This window comes from Scyliorhinus torazame, chromosome 26, assembly GCF_047496885.1.
Source record: "Scyliorhinus torazame isolate Kashiwa2021f chromosome 26, sScyTor2.1, whole genome shotgun sequence".
Taxonomy (NCBI): Eukaryota; Metazoa; Chordata; class Chondrichthyes; order Carcharhiniformes; family Scyliorhinidae; genus Scyliorhinus; species Scyliorhinus torazame.
In genome coordinates, this window is record NC_092732.1 from 28,728,477 (window position 1) to 28,750,931 (window position 22,455).

General features: G+C 53.6%; 1 protein-coding gene and 1 long non-coding RNA gene across 2 annotated transcripts in view; one reads left to right on the top strand and one right to left on the bottom strand.

Annotated features, from left to right (window-relative positions):
- The window catches only part of LOC140402927 (uncharacterized), a 40,628-nt gene extending 20,320 nt beyond the window's left edge, over positions 1–20,308 (bottom strand). The window contains exons 1-2 of the long non-coding RNA XR_011938192.1: positions 20,162–20,308; positions 11,280–11,405 (exon numbers count right to left, since the gene is read on the bottom strand). This is a non-coding gene — a long non-coding RNA (uncharacterized lncRNA). The remainder of the gene's footprint in view (positions 1–11,279; positions 11,406–20,161) is intronic.
- Positions 19,382–22,455, top strand: part of dcst2 (DC-STAMP domain containing 2) — a 69,605-nt gene continuing 66,531 nt past the window's right edge. The window contains exons 1-2 of the mRNA XM_072490564.1: positions 19,382–19,989; positions 21,100–21,270. Coding sequence (XP_072346665.1) covers positions 19,485–19,989; positions 21,100–21,270 — 676 coding nt within the window. The 5' untranslated portion in view covers positions 19,382–19,484. The remainder of the gene's footprint in view (positions 19,990–21,099; positions 21,271–22,455) is intronic.

Genomic DNA, 22,455 nt, shown 5'->3' on the forward strand with positions numbered 1-22,455 from the left:
AGCACTTTATGCTTTACCACTTATCTTAGTGTCGTCTGCAAACTTGGACACATTGCCCTTGGTCCCCAACTCCAAATCATCTATGTAAATTGTGAACAGTTGTGGCCCAACACTGATCCCTGAGGGACACCACTAGCTACTGATTGCCAACCAGAGAAACACCCATTAATCCCCACTCTTTGCTTTCTGTTAGTTAACCAATCCTCTATCCATGCTACTACTTTCCCCTTAATGCCATGCATCTTTTTCTTATGCAGCAACCTTTTGTGTGGCACCTTGTCAAAGGCTTTCTGGAAATCTAGATATACCACATCCATTGGCTCCCCGTTATCTACCGCGCTGGTAATGTCCTCAAAAAATTCCACTAAATTAGTTAGGCACGACCTGCCCTTTATGAACCCATGCTGCATCTGCCCAATGGAACAATTTCCATCCAGATGCCTCGCTATTTCTTCCTTGATGATAGATTCCAGCATCTTCCCTACTACCGAAGTTAAGCTCACTGGCCTATAATTACCCGCTTTCTGCCTACCTCCTTTTTTAAACAATGGTGTCACGTTTGCTAATTTCCAATCCGCCGGGACCACCCCAGAGTTTAGTGAATTTTGGTAAATTATCACTAGTGCATTTGCAATTTCCCGAGCCATCTCTTTTAGCACTCTGGGATGCATTCCATCAGGGCCAGGAGACTTGTCTACCTTTAGCCCCATTAGCTTGCCCATCACTACCTCCTTGGTGATATCAATCCTCTCAAGGTCCTCACCTGTCATAGCCTCATTTCCATCTGTCACTGGCATGTTATTTGTGTCTTCCACTGTGAAGACCGACCCAAAAAACCTGTTCAGTTCCTCAGCCATTTCCTCATCTCCCATTATTAAATCTCCCTTCTCATCCTCTAAAGGACCAATATTTTCCATAACCACTCTTTTTTGTTTTATATATTTGTAGAAACTTTTACTATCTGTTTTTATATTCTGGGCAAGTTTACTCTCATAATCTATCTTACTCTTCTTTATAGCTTTTTTAGTAGCTTTCTGTTGCCCCCTAAGGATTTCCCAGTCCTCTAGTCTCCCACTAATCTTTGCCACTTTGTATGCTTTTTCCGTCAATTTGGTACTCTCCCTTATTTCCTTCGATACCCACGGTCGATTTTCCCTCTTTTTACCGCCCTTCCTTTTTGTTGGTATAAACATTAGCTGAGCACTGTGGAAAATCACTTGGAAGGGTCTCCACTGTTCCTCAACTGTTTCACCATAAAGTCTTTGCTCCCAGTCTACCTTAGCTAGTTCTTCTCTCATCCCATTGTAATCTCCTTTGTTTAAGCACAAAACACTAGTGCTTGATTTTACCTTCTCACCCTCCAACTGCACGGGGTTAGATGCAGCGTAAATCTCCCTCTACACTGTCCCCATCAAACACTCCCAGGACAGGTGCAGCACGGGGTTAGATACAGAGTAAAGGTCCCTCTACACTGTCCCCATCAAACACTCCCAGGACAGGTGCAGCACGGGGTTAGATACAGAGTAAAGCGCCCTCTACACTGTCCCCATCAAACACTCCCAGGACAGGTACAGCACGGGGTTAGATACAGAGTAAAGCTCCCTCTACACTGTCCCCATCAAACACTCCCAGGACAGGTACAGCACAGGGTTAGATACAGAGTAAGGCTCCCTCTACACTGTCCCCATCAAACACTCCCAGGACAGGTACAGCACGGGGTTAGATACAGAGTAAAGCTCCCTCTACAATGTCCCCATGAAACACTCCCAGGACAGGTACAGCACGGGGTTCGATACAGAGTAAAGCTCCCTCTACACTGTCTCCATCAAACACTCCCAGGACAGGTACAGCACGGGGTTAGATACAGAGTAAAGCTCCCTCTACACTGTCCCCATCAAACACTCCCAGACCAGGTACAGCACGGGGTTAGATAGAGAGTAAAGCTCCCTCTACACTGTCCCCATCAAACACTCCCGGGACAGGTACAGCACGGGGTTAGACACAGACTAAAGCTCCCTCTACACTGTCCCCATCAAACACTCCCAGGACAGGTACAGCGCGGGATGAGATACAGAGTAAAGCTCCCTCCACATTGCCCCCATCAAACACTCCCAGGACAGGTTCAGCACGGGGTTAGATACAGAGTAAAGGTCCCTCGACACTGTCCCGTTTCAAACACTCCCAGGACAAGTTCAGCACGGGGTTAGATACGGAGTAAAGGTCCCTCTACACTGTCCCCATGACGCACTCCCAGGACAGGTACAGCACAGGGTTAGATACAGAGTAAAGCTCCCTCCACATTGCCCCCATCAAACACTCCCAGGACAGGTTCAGCACGGGGTTAGATACAGAGTAAAGGTCCCTCGACACTGTCCCGTTTCAAACACTCCCAGGACAGGTTCAGCACGGGGTTAGATACGGTGTAAAGGTCCCTCGACACTGTCCCGGTTCAAACACTCCCAGGACTGGAACAGCACGGGGTTAGATACAGAGTAAAGCTCCCTCTACACTGTCCCCATCAAACATTCCCAGGACAGGTACAGCACGGGGTTAGATACAGACAAAAGCTCCCTCTACACTGTCCCCATCAAACACTCCCAGGACAGGTACAGCACGGGGTTAGATACAGAGTAAGTCTTCCTCTACACTGACCCCCATCAAACACTCCCAGGACAGGTACAGCACGGGGTTAGATACAGAGTAAAGCTCCCCCTACACTGTCCCCATCAAACTCTCCCAGGACAGGTACAGCACGGGGTTAGATACAGAGTAAAGCTCCCAGGATAGTGAAGAAGGTTATCTAGGATTGCAATGGGATCTTGATCAATTAGGCCAGTGGGCCGACGAATGGCAGATGGAGTTTAATTTAGATAAATGTGAGGTGATGCATTTTGGCAGATCGAATCAGGCCAGGAGACTACTCAGTTAATGGTATGGCGTTGGGGAGAGTTATAGAACAAAGAGATCTAGGAGTACAGGTTCATAGCTCCTTGAAGGTGGAGTCGCAGGTGGACAGGGTGGTGAAGAAGGCATTCGGCATGCTTGGTTTCATTGGTCAGAACATTGAATAAAGGAGTTGGGACGTCTTGTTGAAGTTGTACAAGACATTGGTACGGCCACACTTGGAATACTGTGTGCAGTTCTGGTCACCCTATTATAGAAAGGATATTATTAAACTAGAAAGAGTGCAGAAAAGATTTGCTAGGATGTTACCGGGACTTGAAGGTTTGAGTTATAAGGAGAGGCTGGATAGACTGGGACTTTTTTCCCTGGAGCGTAGGAGGCTTAGGGGTGATCTTATAGAGGTCTATAAAATAATGAGGGGCATAGATAAGGTAGACAGTCAACATCTTTTCCCAAAGGTAGGGGAGTCTAAAACTAGAGGGCATAGGTTTAAGGTGAGAGGGGAGAGATTCAGAAGGGCCCAGAGGGGCAATTTCTTCACTCAGAGGGTAGTGAGTGTCTGGAATGGGCTGCCAGAGGTACATAGAACATAGAACATAGAAAATACAGCACAGAACAGGCCCTTCGGCCCACGATGTTGTGCCGAACCTTTGTCCTAGATTAATCATAGATTATCATTGAATTTACAGTGCAGAAGGAGGCCATTCGGCCCTTTGAGTCTGCACCGGCTCTTGGAAAGAGCACCATACCCAAACTCAACACCTCCACCCAACACCAAGGGCAATTTGGACATTAAGGGCAATTTATCATTGGCCAATTCACCTAACCCGCACATCTTTGGACTGTGGGAGGAAACCGGAGCACCCGGAGGAAACCCACGCAGACACGGGGAGGACGTGCAGACTCCGCACAGACAATGACCCAAGCCGGAATCGAACCTGGGACCATGGAGCTGTGAAGCAATTGTGCTATCCACAATGCTACCGTGCTGCCCTTAAGAACAAATAAATCTACACTATATCATTTTACCGTCATCCATGTACCTATCCAATAGCTGCTTTAAGGTCCCTAATGTTTCCGACTCAACTACTTCCACAGGCAGTGCATTCCATGCCCCCACTACTCTCTGGGTAAAGAACCTACCTCTGATATCCCTCCTATATCTTCCACCTTTCACCTTAAATTTATGTCCCCTTGTAATGGTGTGTTCCACCCGGGGAAAAAGTCTCTGACTGTCTACTCTATCTATTCCCCTGATCATCTTATAAACCTCTATCAAGTCGCCCCTCATCCTTCTCCGCTCTAATGAGAAAAGGCCTAGCACCCTCAACCTTTCCTCGTAAGACCTACTCTCCATTCCAGGCAACATCCTGGTAAATCTTCTTTGCACCTTTTCCAGAGCTTCCACATCCTTCCTAAAATGAGGCGACCAGAACTGTACACAGTACTCCAAATGTGGCCTTACCAAAGTTTTGTACAGCTGCATCATCACCTCACGGCTCTTAAATTCAATCCCTCTGTTAATGAACGCGAGCACACCATAGGCCTTCTTCACAGCTCTATCCACTTGAGTGGCAACTTTCAAAGATGTATGAACATAGACCCCAAGATCTCTCTGCTCCTCCACATTGCCAAGAACTCTACCGTTAACCCTATATTCCGCATTCATATTTGTCCTTCCAAAATGGACAACCTCACACTTTTCAGGGTTAAACTCCATCTGCCACTTCTCAGCCCAGCTCTGCATCCTATCTATGTCTCTTTGCAGCCGACAACAGCCCTCCTTACTATCCACAACTCCACCAATCTTCGTATCGTCTGCAAATTTACTGACCCACCCTTCAACTCCCTCACCCAAGTCATTAATGAAAATCACAAACAGCAGAGGACCCAGAACTGATCCCTGCGGTACGCCACTGGTAACTGGGATCCAGGCTGAATATTTGCCATCCACCACCACTCTCTGACTTCTATCGGTTAGCCAGTTCGTTATCCAACTGGCCAAATTTCCCACTATCCCATGCCTCCTTACTTTCTGCATAAGCCTACCATGGGGAACTTTATCAAATGCCTTACTAAAATCCATGTACACTACATCCACTGCTTTACCTTCATCCACATGCTTGGTCACCTCCTCAAAGAATTCAATAAGATTTGTAAGGCAAGACCTACCCCTCACAAATCCGTGCTGACTATCCCTAATCAAGCAGTGTCTTTCCAGATGCTCAGAAATCCTATCCTTCAGTACCCTTTCCATTACTTTGCCTACCACCGAAGTAAGACTAACTGGCCTGTAATTCCCAGGGTTATCCCTAGTTCCTTTTTTGAACAGGGGCACGACATTCGCCACTCTCCAATCCCCTGGTACCACCCCTGTTGACAGTGAGGACGAAAAGATCATTGCCAACGGCTCTGCAATTTCATCTCTTGCTTCCCATAGAACCCTTGGATATATCCCGTCAGGCCCGGGGGACTTGTCTATCCTCAAGTTTTTCAAAATGCCCAACACATCTTCCTTCCTGACAAGTATTTCCTTGAGCTTACCAATCTGTTTCACACTGTCCTCTCCAACAATATCGCCCCTCTCATTTGTAAATACAGAAGAAAAATACTCATTCAAGACCTCTCCTATCTCTTCAGACTCAATACACAATCTCCCGCTACTGTCCTTGATCGGACCTACCCTCGCTCTAGTCATTCTCATATTTCTCACATATGTGTAAAAGGCCTTGGGGTTTTCCTTGATCCTACCCGCCAAAGATTGTTCATGCCCTCTCTTAGCTCTCCTAATCCCTTTCTTCAGTTCCCTCCTGGCTATCTTGTATCCCTCCAATGCCCTGTCTGAACCTTGTTTCCTCAGCCTTACATAAGTCACCTTTTTCCTCTTAACAAGACATTCAACCTCTCTTGTCAACCATGGTTCCCTCACTCGACCATCTCTTCCCTGCCTGACAGGGACATACATATCAAGGACACGTAGCACCTGTTCCTTGAACAAGTTCCACATTTCACTTGTGTCCTTCCCTGCCAGCCTATGTTCCCAACTTATGCACTTCAATTCTTGTCTGACAACATCGTATTTACCCTTCCCCCAATTGTAAACCTTGCCCTGTTGCACGTACCTATCCCTCTCCATTACTAAAGTGAAAGTCACAGAATTGTGGTCACTATCTCCAAAATGCTCCCCCACTAACAAATCTATCACTTGCCCTGGTTCATTACCCAGTACTAAATCCAATATTGCCCCTCCTCTGGTCGGACAATCTACATACTGTGTTAGAAAAGCTTCCTGGACACACTGTACAAACACCACCCCATCCAAACTATTTGATCTAAAGAGTTTCCACTCAATATTTGGGAAGTTAAAGTCGCCCATGACTACTACCCTATGACTTCTGCACCTTTCCAAAATCTGTTTCCCAATCTGTTCCTCCACATCTCTGTTACTATTGGGGGGCCTATAGAAAACTCCTAACAAGGTGACTGCTCCTTTCCTATTTCTGACTTCAACCCATACTACCTCAATAGGGTGATACTCCTCGAACTGCCTTTCTGCAGCTGTTATACTATCCCTAATTAATAATGCCACCCCCCCCACCTCTTTTACCACCCTCCCTAATCTTATTGAAACATCTATAACCAGGGACCTCCAACAACCATTTCTGCCCCTCTTCTATCCAAGTTTCCGTGATGGCCACCACATCGAAGGTAGTAGTAGAGGCGGGTACAATTGTGTCTTTTAAAAAACATTTAGATAGTTACATGGGTAAGATGGGTATAGAGGGTTATGTTCCAAGTGCGGGCAATTGGGACTAGCTTAATGGTAAAAACTGGGCGGCATGGACTGGTTGGGCCGAAGGGCCTGTTTCCATGCTGTAAACTTCTATGATTCTACACTGTCCCCATCAAACACTTCCAGGACAGGTACAGCACGGGGTTAGATACAGAGTAAAGCTCCCTCTACACTGTCCCCATCAAACACTCCCAGGACAGGTACAGCACGGGGTTAGATACAGAGTAAAGCTCCCTCTACACTGTCCCCATCAAACACTCCCAGGACAGGTACAGCACGGGGTTAGATACAGAGTAAAGCTCCCTGTTAATTACTCACTGGATAATCCGTACAGAATGTAAAGCTTGTGATCCTCATAAAGTTCCAATTGATCGACGATGATGAAGTAGAACCCTGATGAGCAGAATGGAAAAGCAACGTTTGGTGACTGTCAGTCAGCGGAATCTGATTATCGACTCACGCCGCTGGCGGTTCGATCCCCTCTCCGCAGAGCGGTGTCTGGCCAGACTCTCCCAGTGTTAGTGCTGAGCGAGTGTTGGACTCTCAGATATTCCTTCTGGCATTCATCTGGTTTCTTTCACAACGTCAGAACATCTCAACACAGGTTCCATCTAATGAATTACTTTTGATCTTTATTCTCAGTGCTGAACCTCCGACAGTGAAACACTCCCTCAGCACTGACCCTCCGACAGTGCGGCGCTCCCTCAGCACTGACCCTCTGACAGTGCGGCGCTCCCTCAGTACTGACCCTCTGACAGTGCGACGCTCCCTCAGTACTGACCCTCCGACAGTGCGGCGCTCCCTCAGCACTGACCCTCCGACAGTGCAGCGCTCCCTCAGTACTGACCCTCCGACAGTGCGGCACTCCCTCAGCACTGACCCTCCGACAGTGCGGCGCTCCCTCAGCACTGACCCTCCGACAGTGCGGTGCTCACTCAGTACTGAACCACCCACAGTGCGGCGCTCCCTCAGTACTGACCCTCCCACAGTGCGGCACTCCCTCAGTACTGACCCTCTGACAGTGCGGCGCTCCCTCAGAACTGACCCTCCGACAGTGCGGCACTCCCTCAGTACTGACCCTCCGACAGGTCGGCGCTCCCTCAGTACTGACCCTCCGACAGTGCGGCGCTCCCTCAGTACTGACCCTCCGACAGTGCGGTGCTCCCTCAGAACTGACCCTCCGACAGTGCGGTGCTCCCTCAGTACTGACTCTCCGACAGTGCGGTCCTCCCTCAGTACTGAATCTCCGACAGTGCGGCGCTCCCTCAGTAATGACCCTCCCACAGTGCGGTGTTCCCTCAGTACTGACGCTCCGACAGTGCGGCGCTCCCTCAGTACTGACCCTCTGACAGTGCGGCACTCAGTACTGAACCTCCGACAGTGCGGCGCTCCCTCAGTACTGACCCTCCGACAGAGCAGCGCTCCCTCAGAACTGACCCTCCGACAGTGCGGTGCTCCCTCAGTACTGACTCTCCGACAGTGCGGTCCTCCCTCAGTACTGACCATCCGACAGTGCGGCGCTCCCTCAGTACTGACCCTCCCACAGTGCGGTGTTCCCTCAGTACTGACGCTCCGACAGTGCGGCGCTCCCTCAGTACTGACTACCCGACAGCGCGGCGCTCCCTCAGTACTGACCCTCCCACAGTGCGGCGCTCCCTCAGTACTGACCCTCCGACAGTGCGGTGCTCCCTCAGAACTGACCCTCCGACAGTGCGGTGCTCCCTCAGTACCGACTCTCCGGCAGTGCGGTCCTCCCTCAGTACTGACCCTCCGACAGTGCGGCGCTCCCTCAGAACTGACCCTCCGACAGTGCGGTGCTCCCTCAGAACTGACCCTCCGACAGTGCGGTCCTCCCTCAGTACTGACCCTCCGACAGTGCGGCGCTCCCTCAGTACTGACCCTCCCACAGTGCGGCACTCCCTCAGTACTGACCCTCTGACAGTGCGGCGCTCCCTCAGTACTGACCCTCCGACAGTGCGGCGCTCCCTCAGTACTGACCCTCCGACAGTGCGGTCCTCCCTCAGTACTGACCCTCCGACAATGCGGCACTCCCTCAGTACTGACCCTCCGACAGTGCGGCGCTCCCTCAGTACTGACCCTCCCACAGTGCGGTGCTCCCTCAGTACTGACTCTCCGACAGTGCGGTCCTCCCTCAGTACTGACCATCCGACAGTGCGGCGCTCCCTCAGTACTGACCCTCCCACAGTGCGGTGTTCCCTCAGTACTGACGCTCCGACAGTGCGGCGCTCCCTCAGTACTGACTACCCGACAGCGCGGCGCTCCCTCAGTACTGACCCTCCCACAGTGCGGCGCTCCCTCAGTACTGACCCTCCGACAGTGCGGTGCTCCCTCAGAACTGACCCTCCGACAGTGCGGTGCTCCCTCAGTACCGACTCTCCGGCAGTGCGGTCCTCCCTCAGTACTGACCCTCCGACAGTGCGGCGCTCCCTCAGAACTGACCCTCCGACAGTGCGGTGCTCCCTCAGAACTGACCCTCCGACAGTGCGGTCCTCCCTCAGTACTGACCCTCCGACAGTGCGGCGCTCCCTCAGTACTGACCCTCCCACAGTGCGGCACTCCCTCAGTACTGACCCTCTGACAGTGCGGCGCTCCCTCAGTACTGACCCTCTGACAGTGCGGCACTCCCTCAGTACTGACTCTCCGACAGTGCGGCACTCCCTCAGTACTGACCCTCCCACAGTGCGGCGCTCCCTCAGTACTGACCCTCCGACAGTGCGGCGCTCCCTCAGTACTGACCCTCCCACAGTGCGGCGCTCCCTCAGTAATGACCCTCCGTCAGTGCGGCACTCCCTCAGGACTGACCCTCCACAGTGCGGCGCTCCCTCAGTACTGACCCTCCGACAGTGCGGCGCTCCCTCAGTACTGACCCTCCCACAGTGCGGCGCTCCCTCAGTAATGACCCTCCGTCAGTGCGGCACTCCCTCAGGACTGACCCTCCAATGAAGGAGACCGGCTCGCACAGCAACTCCAAATCTATGTGTTGGGGAGCACAGCCCCCACTGCAACAGTCCCGAACTGGCAAGAATAAAACCCGATTCTTTCTTACATTTCGGAACAAGGAAAACGAGCAATGCTTTGGTTGGATTCTCCCGACAGGGACCTGGTCAGAGGGAGGTAATAGAGGAGGTTGATGCATGTCAGGAGGCGGGGGGGCGGGGGGGGTGGGGGCCGAGGGGGGGGGGGGTGGGGGCGGCGGGTGAGGGGGGGAGTGCCGGGGGGCGGGGGGGGGAGGCGGGGGGGGGGGAGGCGGGGGGGGGGCGGGGGGGGGGGAGGGCAGCGGGCGAGGGGGGGGGGTGCCGGGGGGCGGGGTGGGGGGGGCCTGAGCGTGGTTTTGAGGCCTGGGTCTTTCGGGATTCCAAGGTCCACACGCGGTCTTCAGTCTGGCTTCTTGGAGACTTGGGCAGAGAAATGGCAAATGCAGTTTAATCCGGACAAATGTGAAGTAATGCATTTTGGGGGGTCTAACATAGAGGGGAAATATAATGCAAATAGCAAAACTCTTCGGAATATAGAAAGTCAGAGAGATCTGGGGGTGCAGGTCCACAGATCTTTGAAGGTGGCAACACAAGTGGACAAGGTGGTCAAGAAAGCAGACGGAATGCTCGCCTTCATTGGACGGGGCATCGTCCAATGAAGGCGAGTCAGGCTGCAGTTGTACAGAACCTCGGTTAGGCCGCACTCGGAATATTGCGCACAATTCTGGTCGCCGCACTACCAGAAGGGTGTGGAGGCTTTGGAGAGGGTGCAGAGGAGGTTCACCAGGATGTTGCCGGGTCTGGAGGGTGTTAGCTATACGGAGAGGCTGAATAGACTCGGACTGTTTTCATTAGAAAGACGGAGGTTGAGGGGCGACCTGATCGAGGTCGACAAGATTATGAGGGGCGTGGATAGAGTGGATGGGCAGGCACTCTGTCCCAGGGTGGAGGGGGCAGTCACCAGGGGGCATAGGTTTAAGGTCCGGGGGGCAACGTTTCGAGGAGATGTGCGAGGCAGGTTTTTTACACAGAGGGTGGTGAGTGTCTGGAATGCGTGGCCAGGGGAGGTTGTGGAAGCAGATACATTAACGGCGTTCAAAAGGCATCTTGACAAACACCGGGACAGGACGGGTATAGAGGGACACGGCACAAGGAAGGGCTGAGGGTTTGGGCCAAGGGTGGTATCATAACCGGTACGGGCTTGGAGGGCCGAAGGGCCTGTTCCTGCGCCGGATTGTTCTCTGTTCCCCACACAGCAGAGGTCGCCATGGGAACCTGGCGGGTCGGCCAATCTGCAAGCTACATCGCAGCGGGGACAATATTTGTAGTGGGGGACGGGGGGAGATTTGGTGAGGGGTCGTGATGGCGCTGAAGCGGGGTGGGGGGGGGGTGCAGAGGCCTGGATTATTTTGACGGCCTCCAGGTTGGCGCCCACAAGGCCCGAGAGGCGAGTTCAGCCGATGTCTGTCCTGGGTCACTGCTCTCCCTCTTTCCCATCGCAGACGGTTAGGCTGGGAAATATAATCTGCAACACCTAACCCTATCGATACATCTGACAACAGTAAAGAACGACAGAGACCACGCACCAATCCCGAAGATCGCTCCAGCCCCGAATCCAATGAAGAACTTGGTGATACGAAAGTCGAACGGTTCACTCCAGAGGAAGCGAATTAAGATGGACGGACAGCACCGAGTGAGGAGTGATTGGAGGGCTAGGGAGAAAATCATGAGTTATTCAAGGGTCAGGAAAAATACAGAATAAAGTTTCCTCGACACCGTCGCCATCAAACACTCACAGGACAGGTACAGCACGGGGTTAGATACAGAGTAAAGCTCCCTCTACACTGTCCCCATCAAACACTCCCAGGGCAGGTACAGCACAGGGTTAGATACAGAGTAAAGCTCCCTCTACACTGTCCCCATCAAACACTCCCAGGACAGGTACAGCACAGGGTTAGATAGAGACTAAAGCTCGCTCTACACGGTCCCCATCAAACACTCCCAGGACAGGTACAGCACGGGGCTAGATACAGAGTAAAGCTCCCGCTACACTGCCCCATCAAACACTCCCAGGACAGGTACAGCATGGGGTTAGATACAGAGTAAAGCTCCCTCGACACTGTCACCATCAAACACTCCAAGGACAGGTACAGCACAGGGTTGGATACAGAGTAAAGCTCCCTCTACACTGTCCCCATCAAACACTCTCAGGGCAGGTACAGCACGGGGTTAGATACAGAGTAAAGCCCCCTCTACACTGTCCACATCAAACACTCCCAGGACAGGTACAGCACGGGGTTGGAGACAGAGTAAAGCTCCCTCTACACTGTCCCCCATCAAACATTCCCAGGACAGGTACAGCACAGGGTTAGATACAAAGTAAAGCTCCCTCTACACTGTCCCCATCAAACACTCCCAGGACAGGAACAGCAGGGGGTTAGATACAGAGTAAAGCTCCCTCTACACTGTCCCCATCAAACACTCCCAGGACAGGAACAGCACGGGGTTAGATACAGAGTAAAGCTCCCTCTACACTGTCCCCATCAAACACTCCCAGGACAAGTACAGCACCGGGTTAGATACAGAGTAAAGCTCCCTCTACACTGCCCCCATCAAACATTCCCAGGACAGATACAGCACGGGGTTAGATACAGAGTAAAGCTCCCTCGACACTGTCCCCATCAAACACACCCAGGACAGGTACACCACGGGGTTAGATACAGAGTAAAGCTCCCTCTACACTGTCCCCATCAAACACTCCCAGGACAGGTACAGCACGGGGTTAGATACAGAGTAAAGCTCCCTCTACACTGTCCCCATCAAACGCTCCCAGGACAGGTGCAGCACAGGGTTAGATACAGAGTAAAGCTCCCTCTACACTGTCCACATCAAACACTCCCAGGACAGGTACAGCACGGAGTTAGATACAGAGTAAAGCTCCCTCTACACTGTCCCCATCAAACACTCCCAGGACAGGTACAGCACGGAGTTAGATACAGAGTAAAGCTCCCTCTACACTGTCCCCATCAAACACTCCCAGGACAGGTACAACACGGGGTTAGATACAGAGTAAAGCTCCCTCTACACTGTCCCCATCAAACACTCCCAGGACAGGTACAGCACAGGGTTAGATACAGAGTAAAGCTCCCTCTACACTGTCCCCATCAAACACTCCCAGGACAGGTACAGCACGGGGTTAGATACAGAGTAAAGCTCCCTCTACACTGTCCCCATCAAACACTCCCAGGAGAGGTACAGCACGGGGTTAGATACAGAGTAAAGCTCCCTCTACACTGTCCCCATCAAACACTCCCAGGACAGGTACAGCACGGGGTTAGATACAGAGTAAAGCTCCCTCTACACTGTCCCCATCAAACACTCCCAGGACAGGTACAGCACGGGGTGAGATACAGAGTAAAGCTCCCTCTACACTGTCCCCATCAAACACTCCCAGGACAGGTACAGCACAGGGTTAGATACAAAGTAAAGCTCCCTCTACACTGTCCCCATCAAACACTCCCAGGACAGGTACAGCACGGGGGTTAGATACAGAGTAAAGCTCCCTCTACACTGTCCCCATCAAACAATCCCAGGACAGGTACAGCACAGGGTTAGATACAGAGTAAAGCTCCCTCTACACTGTCCCCATCAAACACTCCCAGGACAGGTACAGCACGGGGTTAGATACAGAGTAAAGCTCCCTCTGCACTGTCCCCGTCAAACACTCCCAGGACAGGTACAGCACGGGGTTAGATACAGAGTAAAGCTCCCTCTGCACTGTCCCCATCAAACACTCCCAGGACAGGTACAGCACGGGGTTAGATACAGAGTAACGCTCTGAGAGGCGGCCTTCGCGACCGTTGCCGAGTGTGTTCACACCGTGAACTCTCACGTACTTGAGTGCGCCACCTTCTTGTGGTGCCTCCAATATCCTCTCCATTCCCCGCCCTCAGCCGTTCCCTCATTCCTCCTCCCTTTCTCTCCGCCCTCTGCCCTCTTCCCCCTTTTTCCTCTCTTCGTCCCTCGGCGTCCCCTCCTCCACCCTCCTCTGCGCTCGCCCTCCCCGCTCTGCCCTCCCTCGTTTGTCTGCCCTCGCTGTGCCGCCTCTGCCCCCTCCTCTGTTCCCTCGCCACTCTCCGCGCTCTCCATTCTGCTATTCGCGCTCTCCCCGCCCTCCCCTCCCCTCCCACGCCCGCATCGGAAGCTCGCTCATTTTCCACGCTCGCCCTCTTCCAACCCGCTCGTTTGATCTTCCCCTCCCTCCCTCCCTCTCTCTCTCTATTCCACTCGCTCCAATTTGCAGAACCTCCCCATTCTGACACCGCTACTCCCCTGTGACACGGAGAATGGAGAATTCCTTCAGAACCGCCAGTCTGTGACCTCACAGAGCCCGCGACTCTCACACAACAAGGCTGGGGCCACACGGCCCATCCAGGCCTGGACTGGCTCTGAGTGCAGAAGGAGGCCATTTGGCCCATCAAGGCTGCCCTGACCCTCTGAAAGATCATATTACCCACTCCTCCACCCTAAGGGACAATTTTGCACGGCCAATCCACCTAACCTGCACATCTTTGGACACTAAGGGACAATTTAGCACGGCCAATCCACCTAACCTGCACATCTTTGGACACTAAGGGGCAATTTAGCACGGCCAATCCACCTAACCTGCACATCTTTGGACACTAAGGGACAATTTAGCACGGCCAATCCACCTAACCTGCACATCTTTGGACACTAAGGGACAATTTAGCACGGCCAATCCACCTAATCTGCACATCTTTGGACACTAATGGGCAATTTAGCACGGCCAATCCACCGAATCTGTACATCTTTGGACACTAAGGGACAATTTAGCACGGCCAATCCACCTAACCTGCACATCTTTGGACACTAAGGGACAATTTAGCACGGCCAATCCACCTAACCTGCACATCTTTGGACAGAATGGGACAATTTAGCACGGCCAATCCACCTAACCTGCACATCTTTGGACACTAAGGGACAATTTAGCACGGCCAATCCACCTAACCTGCACATCTTTGGACACTAAGGGGCAATTTAGCACGGCCAATCCACCTAACCCGCACATCTTTGGACCACTAAGGGACAATTTAGCACGGCCAATCCACCTAACCTGTACATCTTTGGACACTAAGGGACAATTTAGCACGGTCAATCCACCTAACCTGCATATCTTTGGACACTATGGGACAATTTAGCACGGCCAATCCACCTAACCTGCACATCTTTGGACGCGAAGGGACAATTTAGCACGGCCAATCCACCTAACCTGCACATCTTTGGACAGAATGGGACAATTTAGCACGGCCAATCCACCTAACCAGCACATCTTTGGACAGAATGGGACAATTTAGCACGGCCAATTGTCCTGTGAGAATACCTTTAAGAAATGGGTGTTTATCGGTGATGTCAGAGTGTGGGTGGAGCTGGGCTGTCTGTCGGCTTTTACCGTCGCTTTGGGCTGTCTGCTACAGGGTGTGTTTCGTTTTGTTTTAGATTTGGAGAAGCGGCAGTCACAGCAAGATGTGTATGAAGCTCTGCCAGCGAAAGAATGTTCATTTTGTGAATTCAAAGTGGTAACTGCTCTCAGTAGAGAAGTTAAACCTGATGTCTTGCTGTAAAAGGTTTTTTTTTGTTTTATGGATGTCGCAAGGAAAGATTAAGAGTTACTTATAGAGTACTGTATTCTTTGGGGATTTATTGGTGTTGATAGTTGTTAAGATGTTTGCTGTGTGTTTATAAAGTTTCATAAATTTCATAAATAAACATTGGGCAGAATTCTCCCGAAACGGCGTGATGTCCGCCGACTGGCGCCCAAAACGGCGCCAATCAGACGGGCATCGCGCCGCCCCAAAGGTCCGGAATGCTCCGCATCTTTGGGGGCCGAGCCCCAACATTGAGGGGCTAGGCCGACGCCGGAGGAATTTCCGCCCCGCCAGCTGGCGCGGAAATGACATCCCCGGGCGGCGCATGCGCGGGAGCGTCAGCGGCCGCTGACAGTGTCCCGCGCATGCGCAGTGGAGGGAGTCTCTTCTGCCTCCGCCATGGTGGAGACCGTGGCGGAGGCGGAAGGGAAAGAGTGCCCCCACGGCACAGGCCCGCCCGCAGATCGGTGGGCCCCGATCGCGGGCCAGGCCACCGTGGGGGCACCCCCCCGGGGCCAGATCGCCCCGCGCCCCCCCCGGGACCCCAGGACCCCCCGGCGGGGGGGTCGGAGAATGACGCCCATTGTTTTAAGTTAAAAGTACAGTAGATCTCTGATGCTTCACACCTGTAGAGTGGACCGTGCGTTCCTCATAACCACAATCTATTCCAAAGTTGTTGCGTCAGGTGAACTCCATGATACACTTTGGGGTTCTCTACACCCTGGCCCATAACACAATCCACCTAACCTGCACATCTTTGTGGGAGGAAACCGGAGCACCCGGAGGAAACCCACGCACACACGGAGAGAACGTGCAGACTCCGCACAGACAGTGACCCAAGGCCAAAATCAAACCCGGTCCCTGAGGGACCTTTGTTTGTTTAAATTAATATTTTAATTGCTTTGTACGAAATCAAAGTCAATTTATTTACACGACGCTATAAATTGTGCATTCTTAAGTATGCTGAAAAGGCTAAGGATTGGATCAAGTAACTACAATAGACAGAACTACAGAAAATCAAAACTGTCTCCAACAGTCTCCACTGACTCATTTCCCAAGATCACCGTGTGGGTTGTGAGGTATGCTCTTACTCCATCTAGGACTGACGAATGTGATATAAAATAGTTACTTTAGAGTTACTAGTTAATGTAATGTAGAAATAAGCCACTTTGATTCTTGCAGTTAGGGACAAAGGGGTTTGAGACCGCATGGAAAAAGCAGGAAGAGGTGTGTCTATGAGAGTGATGCTGCATTGATAGGGGCCAGAGAAAGGGATTGGAAGTGAGCCAATCAGAATAGATCGAACAGGTCAGGAGGGACATAGGCTGACCTATGTCCGTCGAGTATGTGAAACTTGATACCATTTGAATTGATTTTGCAGAGATCCCTTTGTCTTTTAGTTCAGTCGTTTTCTGGGGTGTAAGAGGCTGGATGTCTTTTACGTTTCTGTAAGATGATTCAAGCTTGCAAGCTAAATAAATAACTTCTTTTTACGTGCGAATCCGTCTCAACTTTTGTTGAGGCCAGACTGACAGAGAAAGAAATTTGGGGATCAACAGGACGGCACGGTAGCACAGTGGTTAGCACTGTTGCTTCACAGCGCCAGGGCCCCGGATTCGATTCCCGGCTTGGGGTCACTGTCTGTGCGGAGTCTGCACGTTCTCCCCCCCGTGTCTGCGCGGGTTTCCTCCGGGCGCTCCGGTTTTCGCCCACAAGTCCCGAAAGACTTGTTGGGCGAGTCGGACATCCTCAATTCTCCCTCCGTGTACCAGAACAAGCGCCGGAATGTGGCGACGAGGGGGGGGTGGTTAGAAGCCCGGCAGCGAACTGCACTCCGAAAAGCAAGTTGTGGGGCGTGCAACGTGACATGGTGGCAGCGGACATCGAATCCAGCCCCGTATCTCCTCCAATGCTTCATCGCTCTCTGGTGCCCAGTACCTCGAATAAAACAAATATTTCAGGGTATTCCCCCCCCCCCGCCCCCCAACCCCTCACCTCCCTCCACTTCACACCCACATTCCATTCCAGGTGCCCTCTCTCAGACCTCAGCTGGCCTCGAACTCTCCTTCAGGGTTTGCACCAAAGAATTCCGCACATTCAATCACCTTCCAATTAACCAACAGGGCAGCACAGAGGGTTAGCGCTGCTGCCTCGCAGCGCCAGGTCCCCGCGTGCGATCCCAGCCTCGGGTGAGTTAGGTGGATTGGCCGCGCTAAAATTGCCCCTTGGTGTCCAGGGTTGTGCAAGTTAGGTAGGGTGATGGGGATGGGGCAATTGGGCAGAGATAGGGGGCTCTTTCGGAGGGTCGGTGGAGACCCGATGGGCCGAATGGTCTTCTTCTGCACTGTAGGGAGCCCATGAAATCTCTGAAAGCTGCACACAAACTCAAATCAGCAAAGGCACGAGGCGGTTTTAAAAAATAATAGAATAGCCCCTGAGGTTCTGTTGCTAGGGGAGGCAGAAGGCCTTAAATAATAACACATAGAGCAGCGTCAAACAGCCAATCGCAGGGCGAGGATGCATTACCCCCGCGGAGGTTGTAGCCAATGGGAATGCAGGGAAGCATTCTAGAACTCCCATTGGCCACAGATCCAACCGACTGTGGCCAATAACTGGATGGCGGAGAATCTACAACCAGGAATCATTTACACGTTCAGGTACAGGCACGTCACCAGCTCAGGGGAGGGAGGGGGAGTGTACCTGTCCTGGGAGTGTTTGATGGGGACAGTGTAGAGGGAGCTTTACTCTGTATCTAAGCCCGTGCTGTACCTGTCCTGGGAGTGTTTGATGGGGACAGTGCAGAGGGAGCTTTACTCTGTATCTAACCCCGTGCTGTACCTGTCCTGGGAGTGTTTGATGGGGACAGTGCAGAGGGAGCTTTACTCTGTATCTAACCCCGTGCTGTACCTGTCCTGGGAGTGTTTGATGGGGACAGTGTAGAGGGAGCTTTACTCTGTATCTGACCCCGTGCTGTACCTGTCCCGGGAGTGTTTGATGGGGACAGTGTAGAGGGAGCTTTACTCTGTATCTAACCCCGTCCTGTACCTGTCCTGGGAGTGTTTGATGGGGACAGTGTAGAGGGAGCTTTATTCTGTATCTAACCCCGTGCTGTACCTGTCCTGGGAGTGTTTGATGGGGACAGTGTAGAGGGAGCTTTACTCTGTATCTAACCCCGTGCTGTACCTGTCCTGGGAGTGTTTGATGGGGACAGTGTCGAGGGAGCTTTGCTCTGTATCTAACCCCGTGCTGTACCTGTCCTGGGAGTGTTTGATGGGGACAGTGTAGAGGGAGCTTTACTCTGTATCTAACCCCGTGCTGTACCTGTCCTGGGAGTGCTTGATGGGGACAGTGTGGAGGGAGCTTTACTCTGTATCTAACCCCATGCTGTACCTGTCCTGAGAGTGTTTGATGGGACAGTGTAGAGGGAGCTTTACTCTGTATCTAACCCCGTGCTGTACCTGTCCTGGGAGTGTTTGATGGGGACAGTGTAGAGGGAGCTTTACTCTGTATCTGACCCCGTGCTGTACCTGTCCTGGGAGTGTTTGATGGGACAGTGTAGAGGGAGCTTTACTCTGTATCTAACCCCGTGCTGTACCTGTCCTGGGAGCGTTTGATGGGGACAGTGTCGAGGGAGCTTTACTCTGTATCTAACCCCGTGCTGTACCTGTCCTGGGAGTGTTTGATGGGGAAAGTGTAGAGGGAGCTTTACTCTGTATCTAACCCCGTGCTGTACCCGTCCTGGGAGTGTTTGATGCGGACAGTGTAGAGGGAGCTTTGCTCTATATCTAACCCCGTGCTGTACCTGTCCTGGGAGTGTTTGATGGGGACAGTGTAGAGGGAGCTGTACACTGCGCCAGGGGGCTGTACTTCTCGATGGTAGAGTGGGCGGTTTTGGGAGATGCGTCCTTCGGATGTATGAATTCCAGGCCAGTCCCGAACCCGCCATCATATTGGATTGTTCAATGGGGTTGTGTCGCATTTTATGTATCTCAACGTCCGTCCGGGCTCTCTTACAGAAGGCAGTCAGCGAGAAGGTTGGAGAGGCTACGAGGCTGGCGATGTGCGACACGAGGGTAGCCTTGCCGAAGTAAACGGGCTAAGCTCGTCTGTCGCGGAGGGACGAGGATGTCGCGACGTGACAGGATTCTCCGGACAACCTGGAAGAAGCTGAATCAGGAGCAAAGGGAGCCTTGGAAGGAGAAGGCAAGGATCCTCGTCCTCAAGTGGATCTACATTGTCACCGGTCGCCCGAGGAAGGCCCGGTTCAACCTCTACAAGCGCAGGAGGGCCCAGATGTGCTTCGAAACCTGCTGCCCCGGTTGCCCCGAGCTACGCTGCTGGAAGCGGGCCGACGAGCTGCTGGGGTCTGACGCCGAGACCCGCAAGGTCCAGGAGGCGAGGATCGAGGAGGACAACGTCTTCAAGGAGTGCCTGCGGAGCCTGGGGGGGTTTGTCTTTGGACTCTTCTTCACCAGCGTCTACGCCCTCTTTGTCCTCTTTGTGCAGGAGTACAGCCTGTGGTACTGCCTGGTGTCCACCATCGCCATCGCCGTGCTGCTGGGCCTAGGCATGGGCCTATCCGCCAAGATCCGGGTCAACGTCTTTCTCATGTTCCCGCACATCTTCTCCAGTAAGGACTCCTTCCCCACTTCCCGCCCATTCCCAGTTCTTCCCCCCCTGCCCCGCCACCCCCCCCCCCACGCCCCCCACACCCAACCCCCTCACCCCCCACACCATCCCCCCCCCCTCCCTGTCCACCCCCGTCCACTTACAGTCCGAGTGAAAGGGTTCAAATTCCTCACCACACAAATAGGCCATTCATCACCTCTGCTCCACACCTGGTGTTGCTGCTCCACTCAGGCATCCTCCTGCCCCCGTCCTGGGCACAGATCGGTCTCGAACTCTGGGTTACAACGTCCTCCAGCCCCTACACCCCCTCCCTATCTCTGTAACCTCCTCCAGCCCCGACACCCGCTCCCTAGCTCTGTAACCTCCTCCAGCCCCTACACCCCCTCCCTATCTCTGTAACCTCCTCCAGCCCCTGCCCCCCCTCCCTAACTCTGTAACCTCCTCCAGCCCCTACACCCCCCTCCCTATCTCTGTAACCTCCTCCAGCCCCGACACCCGCTCCCTATCTCTGAAACCTCCTCCAGCCCCTACACCCCCCTCCCTATCTCTGTAACCTTCTCCAGCCCCTACACCCCCTCCCTATCTCTGTAACCTCCTCCAGCCCCTACGCCCCCTCCCTATCTCTGTAACCTCCATCCCCTACACCCCCTCCCTATCTCTGTAACCTCCTCCAGCCCCTACACCCCCTCCCTATCTCTGTAACCTCCTCCAGCCCCGACACCCCCTCCCTATCTCTGTAACCTCCTCCAGCCCCTACACCCCCTCCCTATCTCTGTAACCTCCTCCAGCCCCCACACCCCCTCCCTATCTCTGTAACCTCCTCCAGCCCCGACACCCCCTCCCTATCTCTGTAACCTCCTCCAGCCCCTACACCCCCTCTCTATCTCATCCCGGCGCCAAGGTCAGAATTCTCTGGCTGTTGGGAATTCCCCGGCCCGCCGACAGTGCCCCACCGCTCGGGGGGGGGGGGTCTTCTGGCAACGTGGGGCTCCTTGGCGAGAGTGGGGTCAACATTTCTCCCCTGCCCCCCCCCCCACCCCCCCACCCCCCCACCTCCCCCCCCCCCCTCTTTGTTGACCGAAGTAACTGTTTCTAACTTCTCTTTCCCCAGAACAAGGGAAATCGTTCCTCATGGCCTTGGCCTTCGGGCTGGTCATTGAAGGACCCCTTCAGAACGTCATCACCAACTTCACCCGGGCGTCCGAATCGATCGCCTGCGGAGCTGAGGTGGCCCTCAACCAGACGAAGGAAATGATGCAAAAGGCGAAGGAACCGTTAATCGGTAAGCGGAGGCGACGGTGGGTTTGTTACACGGAACGGGGGGCCGAGACAGTCCATTTGGCCCGTCCACTTCCTCACCCCCACTCCCTCCCCAGTCTCATCGCCATATCGGTCCGTTCCGCTCCCCCTGGTGTTTGTATACAGCTGCGTCTCCCCACTCCCCCATCAATGTATCTCGACGGTGCCCTCTGGGAGCGAGTCCCACATTCTCCCGACTCCCTGTGGGAGCGAGTCCCACATTCCCCCCACTCCCTGTGGGAGCGAGTCCCACATTCTCCCCCACTCCCTGTGGGTGCGAGTCCCACATTCTCCCCCATTCCCTGTGGGAGCGAGTCACACATTCTCCCGACTCCCTGTGGGAGCGAGTCCCACATTCTCCCCACTCCCTGTGGGAGCGAGTCCCACATTCTCCCCCACTCCCTGTGGGAGCGAGTCCCACATTCTCCCTCACTCCCTGTGGGAGCGAGTCCCACATTCTCCCGACTCCCTGTGGGAGCGAGTCCCACATTCTCCACACTCCCTTTGGGACCGAGTCCCATATTCTCCCCCACTCCCCGTGGGAGCGAGGCCCACATTCTCCCCACTCCCTGTGGGAGCGAGTCCCACATTCTCCCCACTCCCTGTGGGAGTGAGTCCCACATTCTCCCCACTCCCTGTGGGAACGAGTCCCACATTCCCCCCCACTCACTGTGGGAGCGAGTCCCACATTCTAACCACACGCCCTGTGGAAGCGAATCCCATATTCTCCCACACTCCCCGTGGGAGCGAGTCCCACATTCTCCCCACTCCCCGTGGGAGCGAGGCCCACATTCTCCCCCAGTCCTGTGGGAGCGAGTTCCACATTCTCTCGACTCCCTCTGGGAGCGAGTCCCACATTCTCCCCCACTCCCTGTGGGAGCAAGTCCCACATTCTCCCCACTCCCTGTGGGAGCGAGTCCCACATTCACTCCCACTCCCTGTGGGAGCGAGTGCCACATTCTCCCCCACTCCCTGTGGGAGCGAGTCCCACATTCTCCCCACTCCCTGTGGGAGCGAGTCCCACATTCTCCCCCACACCCTGTGGGAGCGTGTCCCACTTTCTCCCCCACACCTTGTGGGAGCGAGTCCCACATTTTCCCCCACTCCCCGTGGGAGCGAGTCCCACAATCTCCCCCACTCCCTGTGGGAGCGAGTCCCACATTCTCCC